Consider the following 22341-nt stretch of genomic DNA (forward strand, 5'->3'; position numbering starts at 1 on the left):
TTATTTGGAACCCCTGATAAAGGAGCAGCGCTTCGAAAGCTCGTGATACCAAATAAACCTGTTGGATATTAACCTGGTTTGTGAGACTTCTTACTGTGTCCACCCCAGTCTAACACCGGCATCTCCACATCTTGAGATCTTCTTGAAAGACAGAAGCCAAGGTGGTGAAACAAGCAAAGGAGATGTGCATTGTTAACTGGAGGTTGCACACTTTACAGGAGGGAGAACCATGGAGCTGTCTTGTGGTCTCTAAGGTTAGTTTGTATATGACATGAACAAAGAGTTGGTCTAGACTTGAAAGAAAGCTGTAGCCACATTTCTGCATGCAAGGTGAGGTTAAACTAACTTCCTTTTCTTTTTAATATAAACTACCTCCTTGCTAATATTGTATCAACAAATGCAGAAAATATATCTGACCAAAATCCTACTAGAAAGGGAGAAGCTTTGAAAACATTATTGAGGTGATATAAGTAGTGTGTTGGTGTAGATGCTGTTTTATCCCCAGTAAACAGAGCTGTTTGTTAAGTGACTCCTACCAGTGTTTAATATCAATTGCACATCAGAACGTAAGCATAGCTTCTTTTTTCTGCTGACCTTTGCTTTTTGCCTTCCATTGGAGCACTATGTGAGATATTGGTAACTACAAGACATCTGCGTGGTGGCTCATTCATGGAAATTTCAAGTGCTGGTTAGCATTTTCTAGCTAGTTCTGTTCAAAGATTAATTTAGATTAGAGATCAGAAGTGTTCAGTTTCAGCCTGAAAAAACGTGTAATGTTCTGTGTGTACAAGCAAAACTACATCTTCCCAGTGTTGAAGGCAATTGCATTTTCTCTCCTAGAGGAGCTAGCATGTACTGTGTACAGTGCACCAGCCCGATGGAAAGATGGTGGGCCACGCAACGTTGTTCTGCAAATACGAGGAAGTACCCGGATACGAATGCTTCGCAGTAACATTGCCAGGTCTCTCCTTTCTCTCCTGATTTTCTGTACAGCATGTTTCAGAACAATAGCATTGAAGAAGGGCAGGCAAGTTCTCCCAGTTTTCCTGGCCAGCAATTATCTCTCAGTCAACAGCATTAAGACAGAATATCTGGCCAGTTATCAGCATTTTGACTAGGCAGGTTACAGCCATTTGGTCAACATTGAATTCAACAGCTTCAAATGATTAGCTCTACCTCATCTCAACCCCTTTGTTTCCATTTTATTTCATTTTTAACTGTTCTCTACCTTTTTATTTCTTTATTGTCTATCTTTATTTTTCTTCCACCCCTATTCTTTGCACCTATTTTATCTCCCCGTTTCTTTTCTTTTCTGCTTTTTGCTTCCCCCTTTCCCCGCCTTTTCTCAATTTCACCCCTCTCCGACTCATCTCCGTCCCCATCTCCCCTCGCCTGCCCGCTCCACACAAACATACACACACACTTCTTCATCTGACAAGGCTTACTCTCTGATTTCAGATTCTCTGCCATTTGGCCATTCACACCTTTATTCTCTTTATGGACAGCCATTAGCAGCCTTTTCTCCTTGTTTTAGTGGATATGACTCATCTTTCATTCCCTTCCCCTATCATATAAATATCTCCCACTTGCTGTGCCTTTCAGCTTTGACAAAGAGTCATCTGGACTCTAAACGTCAGCTTTTTTTTTTCTCCTTACAGATGTTGCTAGATTTTCTAGCATTTTCTGTCTTGGTTTCATGTTACCAGCATCCACAGTAATTTGCTTTTCTTGCTGTTTGTGGGATCTTGCCATACACAAAGTGGTGCCATGTTGCAATAGTATCTGCACCTTAAAACAGATGTGATTGCCAGAGAAGCTCTTTGGGACAACCTGAATGACTTAAGAATGACTTTTCACAAGTAGAGCAAAGTTTGTCATTCCCTCCTTTTATTCTTTATCCAAACTTATTTGTTGGAAACCTTCACGAGCTTTTATGATAACTTTCATTCATACAGCATTTCTTTTGCCTGCACACCGGTCAGTGCCACCACTTGCTGTCAGATGCTGCATTAAAATTGGGTCTTTTACCAACCTGACTTGTTTGTGCTTGCTTCCTGAGTGGAGAAGATGCTGAGGATTTCTCTGAATTAAAAATTGTTTCCCTAAATTAGAGAAAGGCAAGGAAGCAGTGATTTGCACTGAATATTTTCCTCATAAACACTAACCGTTTGCATCTATATAGTTAAAAGCAAATTACTGAAGAGAGTGGAATCTGAAACAGCAGAAAATGCTGGAAAATCTCAGCAGGTCTAACAGCATTTGTGGAGAAGACTCAGTTCTGTCCTCATAGATGCTGTCAGACCTGTTGAGAATTTCCAGCATTCTCTGTTTTTGTGTGTGTTTACATAGTTCCTAAGGTAGTGGCACAGTCCAAGACACTTCCCCTGGATTTTAATAAAATAAAGACGTGTAGGTTAAATTGGCCATGCTAAATTGCCCCTTAGGGGGACTAGCAGGGTAAATATATGGGGTTATGGGAATAGGGCCTGGGTGAGACTGTGGTTGGTGCTGTCTTGGTGGGCTGAATGGCCTCCTGCACTGTAGGGTTTCTATGATTGTAAAACTTCATGCTGAGCCACAGAGGGTAATAGGGCAGGTGATTAAAAGCTCAGTGAAGCAGGGAGGCATCAAGGTGAGTTATATAAGCTGAGAGTTGGGGAGAGCTCCAGAGCTAAGGGCCTAAACTACCAAAAACACGGTTGCTAATAGTGAGTCAAAGGAATGCTTATTTATATAGGCTTGTCTGCATTGCTTGTTCTCCATAGATTATGTGGTGAGAATGGCAGCATATTGCTGTACTACACAATAGAAAATTCCAGAGACTACCACAAGGAAAATGAAAAATGTATAGAAATCGATCCAGAGGTAAGATGACTCATTCACAATATTTTCAAAAAATACTTCTATTTTCATTGAAATTTTCTTTCCAAGTTTAATCATCTATACAGTATGGCCAGGAAAATGTTTGCTGGAGCATCTTACTAGTTTTGTGTTTTATTTCCTCTGGGTCATGCGTTGCCTCTAGCTAGAAGGTGCTTCAAGAAATGTATATATTTTCTGCAAACATAAAGTGTTTACATTTCTCTTTCAGCTTGCTGATGGGGTAGAGCTTTTGCTTTGCTCATACCCTCAGTATATAAAGGTTGATAGTCTTCCAGCTGGAAATCTGGACGACAAGGTATGAAATTTCTTGGCGATGGTAAGAATTTAAACCCAAGAAATACTTGCTTGTTTGGTCTGTGCTATGTTAGCCAACAAGGTACACAGGTTGTTTTGGTCATTTTCCGTCGAGAGAAAGATACAAAAGTCTGAGGTCATGTACCAATCAAGAACAGCTTCTTCCCTGCTGCTGTCAGCCTTTTGAATGGTCCTTTCTTATATTAAGCTGATCTTTTACTTCATCCTAGCTGTGACTGTAACACTATATTCTGCACTCTCCTTTATGTCTCCCTTATGTACTCCATGAACGGTATGTTTTGCCTGTATGATGCACAAGAAACAGTACTTTTTACTGTACCGCAGTACATGTGACAATAATTAAAATTGGGTAGGTGTTTACACAGAGTTGCATAGAATGAAGGAGGTTAAGGGGCTAATATAAGAGGTGTTCAAAATTGTATAGGGTTTAGATAGATTGTCTGCAAGATAAAACTCTTTAGTTAATGGGCCAGGAATTAGATGACATTGGTTCTCTGGCCAATTTTTAAAGAATCTGAGGTGGAGATGAGAATCACTGGTGAGTTGTGATCTGGAGTGCACTGCCTGCAGGGTTGGCTGGAGAAGATTCAGTAATAATTTTCAGAATTTAACTTGAAGATGAACATTTTGGAAGAAACTAGACAGTGGGACTAATTGGATGGCTCTTTTAAGGAGCTGGCGCAAGCACTATGGGTTGAATGGCCTCTCCCTCTATGCTGCATCGTTCAATGAATGAATGTGTTGTGATTGTGATATACTTTACCTCAGGTGTGAGGCATTCAAGTGAATTGTAATATTTCAACTATTGACCCAGTTAACATCACAGTGGCAGTTAAATATGTTTCTAATTGCCTGATAACTCAGTGAGGATACAATGATCTTCATTATTAAAGCCCTCCTTTCCACTTGGACAATTACACTGTGGTAGAGCTTTGTGATGTTGATATAGTGCTGTAAATGTAGGAAGAAAAGTTGGAGAAGTTAAAACCGTTTCCCCGAAGAGAAGGTGGCGGAGAGCAGATTTGATAGAGGTGCTTAAAACTGAGGGGTCTGGACAGTGTTAATAGGAAGAAGCTGTTCCTTGTTATGAAAGGATTGTGAACAAAAGGGCACCGACTGGAAAAGATGCAAAAAAAAAGAAATAAGGAAAAGCTTTATCACACAGTGAGTGATTAGGATCTGTAATGCACTGCCTGAGACCAGAGGCCAGGTTCAACTAAAGCATTCAAAAAGGAATGAGACTGTTACTTGAAAAGGAAGAATGTGCAGGGCTACAGGGGGATAGGAGGGGGATGGTGGGAGGATGCACTAAAGTGAATTGCTCATTCAGGGAGAAGAGTACAGACATGGTGGACCGAGTGATGTAACAGTTCAGTGAATTGTTCTTTTGCATAGGAAAGCTTTTTGTTGGTAGGAGTGAACATTGTTTTTATTCATCCAGCCATCACGACTCTTGTAGCTGACTCAAGATGATGTTTAGATTTTGTGAATAAACATTGCAACGTTGTCAATGAAATGATCTCAGTGTATTTTCTCCCCCATTCTTTCCTAAAGATTTTGATTGATTTATTATTGTCACATGGATTTACAGTGAAAAACGTTGTTTCTTGTGTACTGTATGGACAAAACATGCCATTCATAGAAAAGGAGAGACTGCAGAATATAGTGTTACAGCCATAGCTAGGGTGTGGAGAAAGATCAACTTAATGCAAAATAGATCCATTCAAAAGTCTGACGGCAGCAAGGAACAAGCTGTTCTTGAGTCAGTTGATCTCAGACTTTTGTATCTTTTTCCTGAAGGAAGAAGGTGGAAGAGAGAATGTTTGGGGTATGTGGTGTCCTTAATTATGCTGGCTGCTTTGCCAAGGCAGCAGGAAGTGTATACAGAATCAACGGATGGGAGGCTGGTTTGCAAGATGGTTTGGGTTACGTTCATGACTTTTGCAGTCTTGTGCAGGGCGGGAGCCATACTGAACTGTGATACAACCAGAAAGAATGCTTTCTGTGGTGCAGCTGTAAAAGTTGATGAGAGTCATAGCAGACATGTCAAATTTCCTTAGTCTTCTGAAAAAGTAGAGGCATTGGTGGGCTTTCTTAACTATAGTGTTGGCATGTGGGGACCAGGACAGGTGATTTGGACACTTAAAAACTTGAAGCTCTCGACCCTTTCTACTTCACCCCTGTTGATGCAAACAGGGGCATGTTCTCCTTTACACTTCCTGAAGTCAATGACAATCTCCTTCATTTTGTTGGTATCGAGGGAGAGATTATTGTTGCCGCACCAGTTCACCAGATTCTCCATCTCATTTCTGTACTCTGCCTCGTCATCGTTTGAGATCCCACCCACTACGGTGGTGTCGTCAGCAAACTTGAAAATTGAATTGGAAGGGGAATTTAGCCTAGAGTATATCTACTATACTCAAGGAGTATAGTAGATGTTGATGTTTCCATGGATTGTTTCTGCAGACGCCGATTGCCGTCCATTAGCTGGCCCTGTGGCCATTAGTCACACATGGACTTGGCAATTGAGTGCCAAGTAACTGTTGAGTGTGCAGAGTGTGGTTCTGTGCTCAGCCGACAACCTCACAAACCCCCCCCTCAGCTCAGTCGTACTCTCTAGTGGCAACCGCAGATCAAACCAAGGGACACTGAGGCCAATTACTGGAACCTTGGAGACCTAACTCAGCACAGTCCAGGGGATCAGCCCCAGAGTGTTAGTACTGTTGCATAGAGTGGCTATTCACTCAATAAACTCAGTGGGCAGTGAGGGAGCCTCCCAATAAATGTCTTCATATTGACAAAGAGTGAAGAAAACACTCAATCGCCTGCTTTCCTTCTCTCCACAGATCTCCTTAGCTGCCGCTCTGTATGAGAAAGGTCTATTGATGACTGAATATCCATTGCTGCCTAAGAGGGACTAATCTTTTACTAGGAACTGGACCTTTTAAAAGAGTTTCATATCCAGTTATGATCTATTACAAAGTTAGCATTTAATTGTTCATTGTACAAAATACTTTAATATCAGATTTGATTTAAATAGGTTTTTTTTCAGTCTGACTAGCCCTTTTTTTTAATGCAACAATTGATTTACAAGCAAGACCACACTGACTATTGAGGAATTAATGCCTTGTAAACTATTGACTGTGTATTCAATGATTTGGATCTTTACACTGTTTCTGAAGGTCTAATGTACTTTGTCATGTTTTCTATATTCATGTACAACAAAACAATGCATTTTGATGAAGTAGAGATGTGTGCAACATGCCGGTGAGCATTTGAATTATGGTTTATAGCTGTTGCCACAATGTGAGGGTGTGACAGAATGCTCTGAAAAAATAACTATTAAAACAAATTATGTAACCTTATTTCTTGGTTTCATACTTCTGTGGAAAGGGGGGAGAAGGATAATGAAGTATACTTCAAAAAGGAACAATGTTCTTGAAGATTTGCGCACCATGTGTTTGACCAGACAAGAAACATTTGAAGATGGATAAGAGACAATTTAGACAGCATTTGTAAAGAGCCAGCAAGGTCACGATGGCCCGAATGACCTCAGCTATAGGTGCCAGCTCAATTACTTGAATTGGCTTTGAAGGCTCTGCTAAAATCAAATCATGTACAAAGTATAGCTACCATGAAATGTGATGTCTACTTCCCCTTGTGTACCTTGACAAGCAGCTAGTGGGGTGAAAAGGCTCCCATTTATAGTGTTTTTCCCACCCTTGATGTTCCAGAGTGCTTTAAAGCCACGCGGCTACTTTTTGTGAAGTGATCTTCCTGTTGAGGCACAGCCTGGTCTCACAAACAGCAATCAGCTAAACGACAAGTTCATCTGTTTTCATTACTCAGACTTGAGGGATGAAAGTTGACCAGGAGCAAGGACCTTGCTCTTCAAACTGTGTGGGAGCTTTTATCAATCTAATCAGCAGATGGGTTGACTTGATTTGATGTCTCAGTCAAAAGGCAGCACCTCCAACACTGCGGCACTCCCTCCATAATGAAAGATTACACGTTTTAAGTACCAGAATCCTGGCTTGGCACCAGAACACAGCCACCAAGCCAAGCTGACGTTCAACACTTTAAACTTTATTATTGTCACAAGTAGGCTTACATTAACACTGTATTAAAGTTACTGTGAAAATTCCCTAATTGCCACCCTTCATTGCCTGTTTGGGTACACCGAGGGAGAATTTAGCATAGCCAATACATCTAACCAGCATGTCATTGGGACTGAGGGAGGAAACTGGGAGCACTGGAGGAAACTCATGTAGACATTGGGAGAACATGCAGATTGCACAGAGTGTGAACCAAGCTGGGAATCTGAACCTGGGTCCCCAGTGCTGCAAGGTAGCAGTACTAACCACCATGCCACCTTTAATTATACTTTTATTACCCCAGTACCAGTAAGTTATGCAACCATCTTATCAGCTGTGCCATTGAGGTCCAACAGTGAGAGAGACTCACATTGCAGATACAGATTCCAGGCCTGGGGTACTACTCCATTGCATTGTCCTCATTGGAAAAGTAGCTGAGATAAGTTACCTTGGCAACAAATTAGAGGACCAAGTCTTTCAGAGAAAATTTTTGTTACAAAATGAAAATGGCTACAAAGAGAAATTGCAGATTTCAGAGCTAATCAAAAACCTTAATAGAAATGGAAGCAGATAAGGGGACATTAATTCTTGTCTTCTACTGAACCAATGGATCTGATTGCCACTTGATGAGACCTCCAGCTCTAGTGAGAGGATTTCTCCATGGAACACGTTTTCTGGAGGCCCACAGCATCCAGGGCAGCAAAATCCAAACCCAAGAGTCTGAGTGAGCCAGATGTTGGTTGGAATGCTCTAACCCCTCCAAAACCAGCTGGGATTCTCTGGTCCCACCTCAGTGAATGAAGATTTGGCTGGGCACTAAATTCTCCATTCTTATCTGGTTGACATGGGAGAATTCTGGCGTTAAAAAACTTACCATGACAGTATTTAAGAGCAGTAAACTGGTGCAGTTTTATCAATAGAACTCAGTTTATCACAAATACTGTGGATTTTAAGACTTAGACTTATTATTTATTAGATTTTTATTAAGTCTAGTTCACCACCAAAGAGTTTTTAAATAATTAAGATTTTAAAAACTATATTCATTGACATACAGTAATTGGTTCTTAGTAGCTGAAATGTTTGACCAAGACGCTTTAACTAAAGCATATCGTTTACAAGATGGGATACAGATTAGTCACCTGGTAGCACAGAGCTTGAGTATAGCAGACAAAAAGAGACATACTGTCAAAGCTTTTCATCTTGAACTCATCAGAACAGATTCCACACAAGAATGCCAATTACAGATTTATTCGATTCATTGCTTTCTAAGAATTTTTTTGCTTCCAATTCTCTGCATCAACCTTGCTGTGTTGAGGCTTTTTCTTTTGCACTTTTATCCAGTATTGAAGTAGGACTTGCTGTCCTGTTCTGAGAGTGCACGTACTCAAAATAGGCTAAATAGCCGTCTCTATCAACGTCATCCTTTTCCAAAACTTCATCCGTCATTTCTGTACCAAAAGAAAACAGTGAAAATAAGAGAAAAATAGGCCAATGGATGGAGTCAAATCAGTGTTATTCTGTACTACAAACATAGGTCTGTCTATAGCAGCGATTGTCAGGTACAGCAGACTGGGTAATCTGAGGTCCCAGGAAAGTTGCGTGAACATTTCTTCAACCTGATTTAATATTTGATGGTGCGATTAGGCTTGGTAATTGAATAAGAATTTAAATTATAACAGACAACATTGGATAAATTCAGCAGGTCTGGCAGCGTCTGAAGAGAGAGAAGCACAGTTAACGTTTTGTGTTCCTGTATGTCTCTTCCACAAGATCAAGCGGACTTGAAACATTTATTCTATTTCTCCACAGGTGTTGGCAGATATGTTGTTGATGTTTTTATTTCACATTCCCAGCATCTGCAGTATTTTGCTTTTTATCTGAGCAACTTAAATTATCTGGTTTTTAAGACCAGGACAGGTGTCGTGTGTATTTAAACTGTTACCAGAAATACGTACTGTGCGCAAGTTGGAATGGAGTTTCCCCCTTTGTGTGCCATGCAATGCAAATAGCCCTCAACACTGTACTTGGGTAAGATGCTCTGTTACTGCAAAAGAAGGCCATTCAGCCCATCAAGTCTGCACCGACTATCCGACCAAACATCTTACCCAGGTCCACCTATCATCCTATTCTCATAACCAACATATTTATCCAGCTAATTCTCTGAATTTAAACATCTTTATGCCTCACAGTGCCAGAAAACTGGATTCAATTCCCAGCTTGGGTCATAGTGTGTCTTTGCACATTCTCTCCATATCTATGTGGGCTTCCTCTGGGAGCACCTCCCACAGTCCAAAGATGTGTGGGCTAGGTGGATTGGCCATGGTAAATTGCCCCTTAGTGTCAGGGGCACAAGCTAGAGTAAATGCATGGGGTTATAGGACCTGGATGGGATTGTGGCTGGTGCAGACTCAATGGGCCAAGTGGCCTCCTTCTGCACGTGGGATTTTAAGATGATCTATGATCTTCAGACTGTGGGAGGAAACGAGCGCCTGGAGGAAACCCATGCAGACAAGGGGAGAACATGCAAACACCACACAGTCACCCAAGGCCGGAATCGAACCTGGGTCCCTGGTGCTATGATGCAACAGTACGAAGTGCCGCCCTTTAAATGTCCAAATTCCACTCAAACTAATTTGCGCAACCACAGATGTAAGATCTTCCATCAGCCAGCTCAAGCAGGAAGCGTTAAAAAACTTACCATGACAGTATTTAAGAGCAGTAAACTGGTGCAGTTTTATCAATAGAACTCAGTTTATCACAAATACTGTGGATTTTAAGACTTAGACTTATTATTTATTAGATTTTTATTAAGTCTAGTTCACCACCAAAGAGTTTTTAAATAATTAAGATTTTAAAAACTATATTCATTGACATACAGTAATTGGTTCCTTAATAAATTAAATACTTAGTAGCTGAAATGTTTATTGTCTATTAATCTCCTTGTGCTTACAGAACAAAGCTTAAATACAAGGGGCACAGTGGCAAAGTTGTTGGCACTGCTGGCTCACAGCACAGAGAATCAGGTTCAATTCCAGCTTCGGGTCACCGTCTGTGTGGAGTTTGCACATTTTCTCCGTGTCTGCGTGGATTTCCTTTGGGTGTTCCAATTTCCTCCCACAGTCCAAAGATGTGCGGGTTAGGTTGATTGATGATAAATTCCCCCTTAGTGTCGGGAGATTAGGAGGGTAACAATGTGGGGTTACAGGGATAGGACGCGGGGGGGGGGTACTGTTGTGGGTGTAGGCTGGAAGGGCCAAATGGCCTCCATCTGCATTGCTGATTCAATGATATAATGAAAAGTGTCCTTGAAATTCAGAGGGGCACAATTTGAGGAAACTTTCTTGGTTATTAGTTCAGTTTTACAAACGTATTCCCACCCTTCTATTTTTAAAACCTCCACAAAAATTCACAGGAACTTGGTTTGTGCTGAGCATAACCTGCACTCAAATCTTTTTGATTCTTCACACTGGTTTTGGCCAATTTTGGATGAATTGATCTGGATAAACCTGTGCAATCCTGTAGAATCTCTATCCCAAGCGCTTTAAAAAATGCAAACATATTTCCTGCGTTGTTTGTAGTAAGTTGGAGGGTGTGTTTTCTTTTTGCCTGTTGGGGATTGTGTTTGCAATAGTTGGAAACATTGAAAAGTTGCAGGAGGCGGCCATTTGGCCCATCTTGTCCATGGCAGCCCAAGACACCCAGATGACCTTGTTAAAATGACATGGAAGAAACGTGCTGAAAATTCAAGGTTTTTGACACAGGGAAGTTATTGCCCAGGGGCTGGAGTGGCTCAAACTCATTCAAACCAGGACTGGAATGTTTTGCTGCGCAGTTGAACATGGGTCTTCATTCAAAAATTTTACCTATTAGCAATTTCATTGTCTCTTCTGTTGTAAGGGAAGCCAGGGTGTCTTCAAGAGAATCTTCCAGCGCAGTCATTATTTCCAGGCCATCCAACTGCATATTTTTGTCAAAATCGTGCAGACTGCAAAAGAGGGAGAGAGTTATTAGGGCAGGAATAACACTTTAGTATTTAGATGTGCACTTGTGATGCCAAGGCACACAAAGCTATGGACCAAGTGCTGGAAAATGGGATCAGAATAGTTGGGTGGTTTTTCTTTGACTGGTGCTGACACAATGGGCTGAATGGCCTCTTTCTGTGTGGTGGACCTGGAATGGGCAACATGGTTACACAATGGGCAGCACAGTGGCACAACGGTTAGCACTGCTGCCTCACAGTTCCAGGGACCCGGGTTCGATTCCCAGCTTCAGGTCACTGTCTGTGTTGAGTTTGCACGTTCTCCCCGTCTCTGCGTGGATTTCCCTTCAGGCGCTCCGGTTTCCTGCCACAGTCCAAAGAGGTAGGGTGGATTGGCCATTCTGAATTGCCCCTTAGTGTCAACTGGGGTAAATGCGTGGGGTTGTGGTCGGTGCAGACTCAATGAGCTGAATGGCCTCCTTCTGCACTGTAGGGATTCTATGAGTCGCTGGGTAGGATTTCTCTCTGCGGCGGGTTTTGTGGAGGTTGGGGGGAAGCTCGCTGGCAGCGGGGGTCGTATGGTGCCGTCACTGTCAACAGGTTTTCCTGTTGAACGCATCCTTTGCAACCGAGAAACCCATGGCAGGGGTGTGCCATTGGAGGGATCATAAGATCCTGCCAGCATGAACCTTAGCAACATTTTGATGTATAACATGAATAAATTCAAGAGGACGTCATTTCTACCAAATATGGAAAAAATTAACAGAATGCAGAAGGAAAATTTATGTTAAATATATTTGTGAAACTCTCCTTTCTGCCTGGATCATCATAACATAAATTTAACCTTGCTGTACTTTTTTTGTTTGTAGTCTTGCATCACCATAGGTCATAGATTTGAGGCTCTTTCAATAGTTATGTTCAAATTATTTTTTTAAAATTCATTTATGGGATTTAGGTCTCATTGGCTTGACCAGCATTTATTGCCCATTCCTTAACTGCCCTTGTGAAGAGCTGCCTTCTTGAACTGTTGCAGTCTTTGTGGTGTAGGTATACCCACAGTGCTGGTAAAGGGGGAGTTTCAGGATTTTGACCCAGCGGTAGTGAAAGCAAAGTGATGCATTTCCAAGTCAGGCTGATGACTATATGGTGAGGTATTACTGTGCCTGGAAGCAATCCTATGATGTAGCACTGCAGAAGGCGAATAAACAAAGATATTTAATGAGTGTTATAGGGAAAAGGCTGTGTAAGGCCTATTTTAGGAGAAAGCAGACCAGCGAGAGACACTATGGAGGGAAGACCATGAGGAAAAAGCGAGGGGAAGAAAATATCAATGTCGGATGGCTTGAAAATTAAGTTATTGGCAACTGAAAAGAATAGCACAGGAGAGTGTTGTGTAGACAGAGTGCCATCAGCAAAGGTCCTGCCTTTGGCACATGATGATGATCTTCAGGAAGGGCATTCCATGTTCAACAGATGTAATCCTGTCCATAGTGAAGGATTAATTTGGAGTAATCACCACTTTATGTCTACAATTGATTCTCCAAAAGTAACAATAACACATTAAAATAGTATATGAAGTAGTATATAGTATATAAAATAGTATAGTATATAGAGCCCAGACCTGCTGGACAGGTCATATCCGTATATCAGACGAGCGCAGACCGAAGCAGTTCCTTTTTGGGGCACTCTCTGCTGGAGGACACTCACATGGAGGGCAGAAGAAACGTTTCAAAGGCACACTCGAGGCCTCCCTGAAGTCGCTTGACATTGACACGACCACCTGGGAATCGCTGGCACAAAACCGCCCTAGCTGGTGCTGCCTCATCCACAAAGGCTGTCAAGCTGACGAAGCAAGGTGTATTGCTGAAGCAGAACTTAAGCGCGAGCTGCGCAAGTCCAGAGCCACCAGCGCAACAACTACAGTGTCTACACAAGTCTGTCCAATATGTGCCTGAATTGGCCTGATCAGTCATCTTCGGACACACCGCAATCAGCCTCAAAATGACTAATGGTGTCGAGGTCCTCATCGATGACGATGGACAAGCAACAACAAGTATAGTATAAAATTTATGGCTCTCTTAACCAAATGTAAATATATAGTCCATTATATAATTCCTTCCCTAAACCATTTGCATCTCAAAGTTGTCTAGATTATTAATTCAGTCAAACGTGTAAACATTATTATTTCTCTTGGATTTATCCCCCCTCAGATGTAGGCATTGCTGACAAGGCCAGTGATTATTGTCCCTCGCTCGTTGCCCTTGGAAAAGCGATGATGAGCCACTTTCCTGAACTGCTGCACTCTGTGACAAACACACTCCTTCCCAGGTTTACAGTTTAGGAGGTGGCGTGAGGAGGGGCTGGGGGAGGGGGTCCAGGATTTTAACTCAGTAACAACTAAGGAACAGCCAGCAATGTGTGTGCCAAGTCTGGGTGGCATGTGTGTGCGTGTGAGAGGCTCTCAATAAACAGATGACGGAACCTTGGCTCCATCTCCAACCTTGCCCAACACAAGTGGATTATAAGCACTCTGACACTGTTTTGACTGAGATAGCTAACTAGACATGGGTCAAGTGGTGAAACTGGGGCAGTTCTATGGCCCACTGCCACACTATGCAGAGTACCTATAACCACATTGGCATTCAGTGCCCATGTAACTTTGTGTTTGTGAACTAGTAAGCAGCTCCAGATAAAATGCAACAAGTTGCATGTGTGAGATTATTCTGCGAATTAGTGAACTTATGCTGAACAGGTTTGACTGATGGAATCGGAAAAGGCAGATAAATCAGGCCATGGAAGCTGGAGTATAGCTAGTCTCCCTCCTGCTGTCAATGTCTGCTCAACACACAAACTCAGTGGTGACACAGCAGGCTGGATTTAAATGGAATCATGTTAACTTCACTGACAACAGTTCAGGGATTCTTAGATCAATTATAAGGAATTAATAGATAATAGGCTTGTCCCAGTTGAGAGAGAATATAAATTCACTGAAATCCTCTTATTGCAAAGGATTTCTTATTAATATAATCTTCCCCTAAGCCTCAGTGGTATAATGTGGTAATAAAATGTCACTCCTCCACATATAGAGTCATTGACACAGAAGGAGGTCAGTTAACTGATTGAGTCCATGCTGGAAATCTGTAAAGCAATCCAGTTGGTCCATTTGTCCCACTCTGTCCCTATGGCATGGAAAGTTTGGGAAAAAGATACAAAAGTCTGAGGTCTTGTACCAACCGACTCAAGAACAGCTTCTTCCCTGATTCCATCAGACTTTTGAACGGACTTACCCTTAGGTTAAGTTAATCTTTCTCTACACTCTAGTTATGACTGTATCACTACATTCCACACCCTCTCCTTTCCTTCTCTATGAATGGTATGCTTTGTCTGTATAGCGCGCAAGAAAATAATGCTTTTCACTGTATGCTAATATATGTGACAATAATAATAAATCAAGTCAAAATTAAATCAAAAGTTTATTTCCCTCAAGAATCCATCCAATATTGAAAAGGTAAAATAACATGCAAAAATTCTGCAACTGAACTTCTGCCAAGATGAATGGGACCACTCCCAGTGCAGGACTACATGGGAATTATATTATTATTCCCCTTTCTTTCAGGTTCCTCAGATTGGGTTAAAAACAAAGGGTTAAAATGGCTATTTAGGTAATTCCTGTAAGAAAGATGCTCAACAATCATTTATTGTGTATAAGTTTCACACAGTGGGTTCCCCAGCCTGAAGAGTGCAATTTACCTAAGGAAGGTGAAGACTCAAAACTTTCAATCCAGGTAATGAAATGTTGAAAGCTGTGTTATATTTTTGATTTGATTTGATTTGTTATTGTCACATATATTAACATACAGTGAAAAGTATTGTTTCTTGCGCACTATGCAGACAAAGCATACCATTCATAGGAAAGGAGAGAGTGCAGAATGTCGTGTTACAGTCATAGCTAGGGTGTAGAGAAAGATCAACTTAATATAAGAAAGGTCCATTCAAAAGTCTGACAAGCAGCCGGGAAGAAGCTGTTCTTGAGTCAGTTGGTACATGACCTCAGACTTTTGCATCTTTTTCCCAACAAAAGAAGGTGGAAGAGAAAATGTCCAGAGTGCGTGGCTGCTTTGCCAAGGCAGCGGGAAGTGGATGGGAGGCTGGTTTGTGAGATGGATTGGGCTACACTCAATCCTTTTGTAGTTTCTTGTGATCTTGGGCAGAGCAGGAGTCATACCAAGCTGCGATACAACCAGAAAGAATGCTTTCTATGGTGCATCTGTAAAAGTAGGTGAGAGTCGTAGCCGACACGCCAAATTTCCTTAGTCTTCTGAGAAAGTAGCACCATTGGTGGGCTTTCTTAACTATAGTGTCGGCATGAGGGGACCATGAGGCCCCCGTGTTCCACATCACTATGGTCAGAGATTGGAAGCGACTGGTCAGCTATCCAAATTGACACACTAACTAGTTTTGTGGTGTATTCTGCTCATAGATCACCATTCAGCAGAGTGCGTCAAGTAACAGCGACAGAGGTCTCAGGAATTTGTTCTGTTAGGTCTGCCTCCCAGCACATTGTACAGGAGATGCAAAATCTGCACTCTCTGAAAACCATGTATTCATCCACTCGAGTTTGTGGTGGTTACAGACCATTTGAATGAGCACTGGGTGATATCTTTTTCTGTTGATAAACTTCATGGTGGGGGGCTGGAAATTGCAAGGATCAGATGGGACAGCACAGCGGCACAATGGTTAGCACTGCTGCCTCACAGCGTCAAGGGTTCAATTCCAGCCTTGGGTCACTGTCTGTGGAGTTTGCACATTCTCCCCACGTCTATGTGGGTTTCCTCCCACAGTCCAAAGGTGTGCAGGTTTGGTGGATTGGTCATGCTAAATTGCCCCTCAGTAATCAGTGATGTGAGAGTTAGGTGGATTGGCCATGCTAAATTGCCCTTCAGTGTCCAAGGGTGTGGAGATTAGGGGGATTGGTGAGGTAAATACATGAGAGTTACGGGGATAGGGCTTGGGTAACATATATTATCAGAGAGTCGGTGCAGACTCGATGGGCTCAATGGTCCCTTCTGCACATTAAGATTCTATCCTATTACATGTTAAATGAGCATTAATAAAGCCAATTTCTTTGACTCTATGATGATTCCTGCAGATGACAAGTGTAACTCAGTGCATTGGACAGCGGTATTGAAGAAATATATAGGGTGTTTTTCACAATCTCAGCATATCCCAAAGTCCTGTACAGCCAGCGGAGTTTGTTTGAATTATAGACCCCGTTGTAGTGCATGAAGCACTTTTGTCAATTTGCACACAGTCAAATCTCACTGACAGCAATGTGATAAAAACCAGGCTCACAGGCCGGACAGATAACTGAACAGAAATGAAGACTTTCAGCAAAAGCGCAGACATATCTGACCCACGTGAAGTAATAGAATTCCAGCTCCTGTTCGGACATCTTCTCCAAGTCAAGCTTTCCGAGATGAGGTTTCAACTCCTCCTCAAGGTGACTGAAAAACAAACCCGGTTTTAAATTGAATATAACACTCCAAGCATTGCAGAATCCTTTGCGGTCGGTTGGAAAGCAAATCTGAACTACAAAATCTTCCATTTATTACTCTCCCTGCACCACCACCACCACCCCCCCACCCCTTTACCCAGATAACACGGATTTCCAGTTTGATTTTGTTTCCTTGTACAACAGCAGATGTCTGCAACACCCTCACTTATTCATGGTGTAGAACCAGAGTTCTTGTACAGAGCCAGGCAATGCACATTGACAATTTCCTCTGATTTCAAGAAGAAATTAGATATAGCTCTTGGGGCTAAAGGAATTGAGGGCTATGAAGAGGAAGGGGAATCAGGATATTGAATTCAATGATCAGCCATGATCAAAATGAATGGTGGAGCAGGCTCAAAGGGCTGAATGGCCTCCTCCTGCTTCTAGTTTCTATGTTTCTAATTGTGGGGGCATCTGACAGCTGAACCTGGTCATTTCCTTCATTGTCCGCTTGTATAGTTTCCATTCTGGAAAGAATCCTCTTTTCACCCCATCCCCACCTTCAGTCCCGAGGTCAACAACATTTTGCATTTATATAACACCTTCAATGTGGTGTGAAATGACCAGGGTGCTTTACGGGAACATTATCAACCAATAAGCAGCTGAATGAAATATTAGGGCTGGTGATTAATGACTTGGTCGAAAGGTAGGTTATAGGGGGTTGTCTTAAAGGAGGAAGGAAAAGGAGAGAAGTGGAGAAAGTTAGGTTGGGAATCCCTGAGCTTTGGGCCCAGGCATCTGAAGGAGGGCTGAAGGGCCTGTTCCTGTGCTGTACTGAAGTCTGCTGGGGGGTTTAAAAGTGGGGATCATGCACACTTTGAGTGTGCGGAGATCTTGGAGAGTTGTAGGACTTGAGGAGGAGATTCATTGAGAAAGGGAGGATTTGAAAGCGAGGATTAGAATTTAAGGGGAGATGATGGTGCAGTGATATTGTCACTGGACTAGTTAGTTAGAGAACTAGAGTAATAATCTGAGGACTCCGGTTTGAACCCCACCACAGCAGATGGTGAAGTTTGAATTCAATAAAAATGTAATCAAAAAGTTGATTGTCATAAAAATCTCTCTGATCACTAAGGAAAATTGGTCTCTTAAATGATTCTTAAATGGCCCAGCAAGCCATCCAGTTCAACACCGTCAACTTGGTTTGATGGCTGATGCATGTCCCAAACGATCTTTAATCTGACTTCAATCAAAATGAATTTAATTTTATCACCCTGGATTGTTACCCATGAGCTGTTGAGTGAATGAACAATCTCTTCCTTGCTAATCAATCAAGGAAGAAGCTGTGATCCCACACCCGTTCTGACCCTGCAGACAGGATTTTCCCCAGTGGGGTTCTGAACCCCCTGCCAACTGGCTGAAATGTTGGTCACAAACGCACACACAGTGTGAGAGGCAAACACTCGTTGTGATTGCCCCAGGCTCACCATGCAGTTCAGGATGGTGGGTGGGTTTCCTCCAACTGGAAAATCTCACTTGGCCTCCTTTCATTGGCCTGAAGTGGCTCTTAAGGAGCCGTGGGTGGTAGCCACCCGTTTACAGACGGATGGGCCTGCTGCCCTCATACTCTGCAAAAAATGACTGCGGATGGGGTGGGGGGCAGGTGGTGGTGTTTGTGTGTGTGTGTGTGTGTGTGTGTGTGTGTGTGGCTGGAAAGAGCCGGGAATCAGCGTGCCAGCCATAGGACTATTGTTAGCTCCCAGCACTCCGATCTCCAACCATAATGGAGCTAAAAATCATATCTCATTTCAATCTGGCACCAGGCCTCAGCAGCCCCAACTCCCTCCGTCCTCTCAATCCTAGGTCCTTCTCCAGTGCTCCGATCTCATGTGACAAAATCACAGACCTCCCATTGCCAGATACTGGCCCTGTCCTCCCTGGAAGAAACCTTCTCAGAATTTCTATACTTCCCCCGGCTCCCATGCCTCTCATTCCTCATAGAATTTGTACAGTGCAGGAGGCGGCATTCGGCCCATCGAGTCTGCACTGACTACAATCCCACCCAGGACCTATACCCCTGTATTTACCCTAGCTAGTCCCCCTGACACTAAAGCACAATTTAGCATGGCCAATCCATATTTTTGGACTGTGGGAGGAAACCAGAGGAAACCCACGCAGCCATGGGGAGAACATGCAAACGCCATACAGAACAGGCCAGAATTGAACCCAGATCCCTGGCGCTGTGAAGTAGCAGTGCTGACCTCTGTGCCACCCCTCTTCTCTCACCTTATTGTACTGAAAGTCCTAGAAACGCCTCTAAAGCAATCTTAGATTCCATGCCTACCCACAGTCCAAAAGATGTGCTGGTTAGGTGCGTTGACCATGCTAAATTCTCCCTCAGTGGCCCCAAATAGGCCCCTGAGTGTGGCGACTAGGGGATTTTCACTGTAACTTCACTGCAGTGTTAATGTAAGCCTACTTGTGACACTAATAAGGAAACTTAAACAATGATTGGAAAACAATTTCCCTCAAACCCAGCAACGTAACGGCAGAGTTTTAATAAGCTTTCCGAAACAACATCACAAGACAAAAGCAGGTTAAAATAAGCCCATAATAACAGGAAATAAAAATATGTGCAGGAGTTTGCAACAAACTTACTGGTGATTGGTGATGACACTTCTGTTGTGGAAGGCATCCATTGGTATTCCCTCCTTGGGGACAGCGGATCGCGAAGGATTGCTACACATGGCTAAATGATCAAAAGTGAAGAAAAACAGGCAGAGAGCGACAGGGCACTGCATCCTCGAACCAGCTCGTCCGTCCCTTGTTCATTATGCTGCACTTGTCCTCAGCAGATGTGTGCCTCCCACAGAACCTTTATCTGTACTGATAGCGAGGTGCAATATACTCTGGGTGTAGTTTTTGCCAAATTCCAGCTTCCTGGCTCTGGGTTATCTGGTGTCCTTCAGTCCCACGTGACAAAAATCAATTTGCAACATGACTTCCCTGTTTTGAGGTGAGTAATCCCACATCGTACAGCAGACCCAGCAAGGAAATGGAAGTATTCACATTTTAAAATTTGAATGACGGTTTCAGGGTATTTCTTAGGTCGGACGTACGCACAAATACACACTTAAATACATTGATGCAGGTTTGCTGATTGCAAACAACTTGAGGACCAGCTAGTTTGCTATTTAAAATGTCAATCTTTGCATTGGCCAAATGATGTTAATTCTCTTTTTTAAACCCGCCGCTTTGATAGATCATTCAGCATATCCGCTACAACTCTCATCAATTTTTACAGATGCACCATAGAAAGCATGCTTTCCGGATGTATCACAGCTTGGTATAGTTCCTGCTCTGCCCAAGACCGCAAGAAACTATAAAGGGTTGTGAACGTGGCCCAGTCCGTCAGGCAAACCAGCCTCCCATCCATTGACTCTGTCTACACTTCCCAGAAAAGCAGCCAGGGTAATTAAGGACACCCTGCACCCCGGACATTCTCTCTTCCATCTTCTTCTGTCGGGAGAAATATACAAGAGCCTGAGGACACATACCAACCAACTCCCTGCTCTTGACAGACTTTTGAATGGACCTAATTCGCACCAAGTTGATCTTTCTCTACACCCTAGCTATGACTGTAACACTACGTTCTGCACTCTCTCGTTTCTTTCTTCCCTATGTCCTCTATGAACGGTATGCTTTGTCTGCATAGCATGCAAGAAACAATACTTTTCACTGTATCTCAATACATGTGACAATAATAAATCAAATCTAAACACCATGAAACTGAGCCAATAGAAGGGACATCAGCCCTCAGTCATGATCTGTGCTGAGTGAGTTGACCTCAGCACCCTGGGCTAAGGAAGGAAATTCATTTCTTTCTCAGGGTTTATACTCCAGGTTTTTGCTTTGCATTTTCCACTGGAAAGCCCAATGGCTGAGAAACATCAGAGCAAATGAACGTGCAAAGCAGAAACAGGAGTGGGCCATTCAGCCCCTCAAACCTGTTGGGCCATCCACTAACATCACGGCTGATAGAACATAGAACATTACAGTGCAGCATAGGCCCTTCGGCCCTCGATGTTGCGCCGACCTGTGAAACCAATCTAAAGCCTATCTAACCTACACTCTTCCAATATCATCCATACGTTTATCCAGATCTTCAACGTAAACGCCACTTTCCCATCCAAACCCTAATTCTCTCACTGCCCAAAACCCTGCTGATCTCAGAGACTGGGTGCAATGTAACCCCATCGTTCTCTATGGTCAGGTATCAAGCCAATCTTTACAGTTGGGACTCCTTCATGAAGAGTGGGCAAGCAAATGAACATAGAACATAGAACATAGAACATTACAGCGCAGAACAGGCCCTTCGGCCCACGATGTTGCGCCGACCAGTTACAAAAACAATGACCCACTAGCCTATACCAATCCCTTTTCGTCCATAAACCTATCCAGAGATCTCTTAAACGCCCCCAAACTAGACGCATTTACAACTGCAGCAGGCAGGGCATTCCAATCCCTCACCACCCGCTGGGTAAAGAACCTACCCCTGACATCCGTCCTGTAGCTACCCCCCCTTAATTTAAAGCCATGCCCCCTCGTGCTAGCTTTCTCCATCCGAGGAAAAAGGCTATCACTATCCACCCTATCTAAACCTCTAATCATCTTATATGTTTCAATAAGATCCCCTCTTAGCCGCCTTCTTTCCAACGAAAACAACCCTAGATCCCTCAGTCTCTCCTCATAGGACCTCCCCACCATACCAGGCAACATCCTAGTAAACCTCCTCTGCACCCTCTCCAACGCCTCCACATCCTTCTTGTAATGCGGGGACCAGAACTGCACACAGTACTCCAAGTGCGGCCGCACCAGAGTAGTGTACAGTTGCAACATTACACTGCGACTCCTAAATTCAATCCCCCTACCAATAAACGCCAAGACACCGTACGCCTTCTTGACAACCTTATCTACTTGATTCCCAACTTTCAGGGATCTATGTACACACACACCTAGATCCCTCTGTTCATCCACACTATTCAAAGTCCTCCCGTTAGCCCTATACTCGACACATCTGTTGCTCCTACCAAAGTGAATTACCTCACACTTCTCCGCATTAAATTCCATCCGCCACCTCTCGGCCCAGCTCTGCAACCTATCTAAGTCTCCCTGCAGACTATGACACCCTTCCTCACAATCTACCACACCTCCAACTTTGGTGTCATCAGCAAATTTACTAATCCACCCAACTATACCCTCATCCAGATCATTAATAAAAATTACAAACAACAGTGGCCCCAAAACAGATCCCTGAGGCACACCACTCGTAACTGCACTCCATGATGAATATTTACCATCCACCACCACCCTCTGTCTCCTATCTGATAGCCAATTCCTGATCCAACTTCCTAGATTACCCACAATCCCATACATCTGCATTTTCTGCAGAAGCCTACCATGGTGAACCTTATCGAACGCCTTACTAAAATCCATGTATACCACGTCAACTGCCTTACCCCCATCCACCTCTTTGGTCACCTTCTCAAAAAACTCAATAAGGTTAGTAAGGCACG

General features: G+C 43.0%; 2 protein-coding genes across 3 annotated transcripts in view; one reads left to right on the plus strand and one right to left on the minus strand.

The window, feature by feature from the left end:
• Nucleotides 1–6563, plus strand: part of riox1 (ribosomal oxygenase 1) — a 41313-nt gene extending 34750 nt beyond the window's left edge. For both annotated transcript variants that reach the window (XM_080200735.1, XM_080200736.1), the window contains exons 12-15: nt 841–961; nt 2766–2865; nt 3092–3178; nt 6045–6563. In XM_080200735.1, the coding sequence (XP_080056861.1) occupies nt 841–961; nt 2766–2865; nt 3092–3178; nt 6045–6119 (383 nt within the window). In that variant the 3' untranslated portion in view covers nt 6120–6563. The remainder of the gene's footprint in view (nt 1–840; nt 962–2765; nt 2866–3091; nt 3179–6044) is intronic.
• A 2025-nt stretch (nt 6564–8588) lies between these two features.
• Nucleotides 8589–19855, minus strand: LOC145350473 (multiple coagulation factor deficiency protein 2 homolog). The gene is made up of 4 exons (XM_080199673.1): nt 19424–19855; nt 16689–16775; nt 11156–11277; nt 8589–8740 (listed from the first exon to the last, which is right to left on the minus strand). The coding sequence occupies exons 1-4, from the start codon at nt 19564–19566 to the stop codon at nt 8589–8591; spliced, it is 504 nt and encodes a 167-aa protein (XP_080055799.1). The 5' UTR covers nt 19567–19855.
• Between the last annotated feature and the right edge of the window lie 2486 nt (nt 19856–22341).

The sequence above is a fragment of the Carcharhinus amblyrhynchos genome, chromosome 12 (genome assembly GCF_965287045.1).
Source record: "Carcharhinus amblyrhynchos chromosome 12, sCarAmb.v2.hapA, whole genome shotgun sequence".
Lineage (NCBI taxonomy): Eukaryota > Metazoa > Chordata > Chondrichthyes > Carcharhiniformes > Carcharhinidae > Carcharhinus > Carcharhinus amblyrhynchos.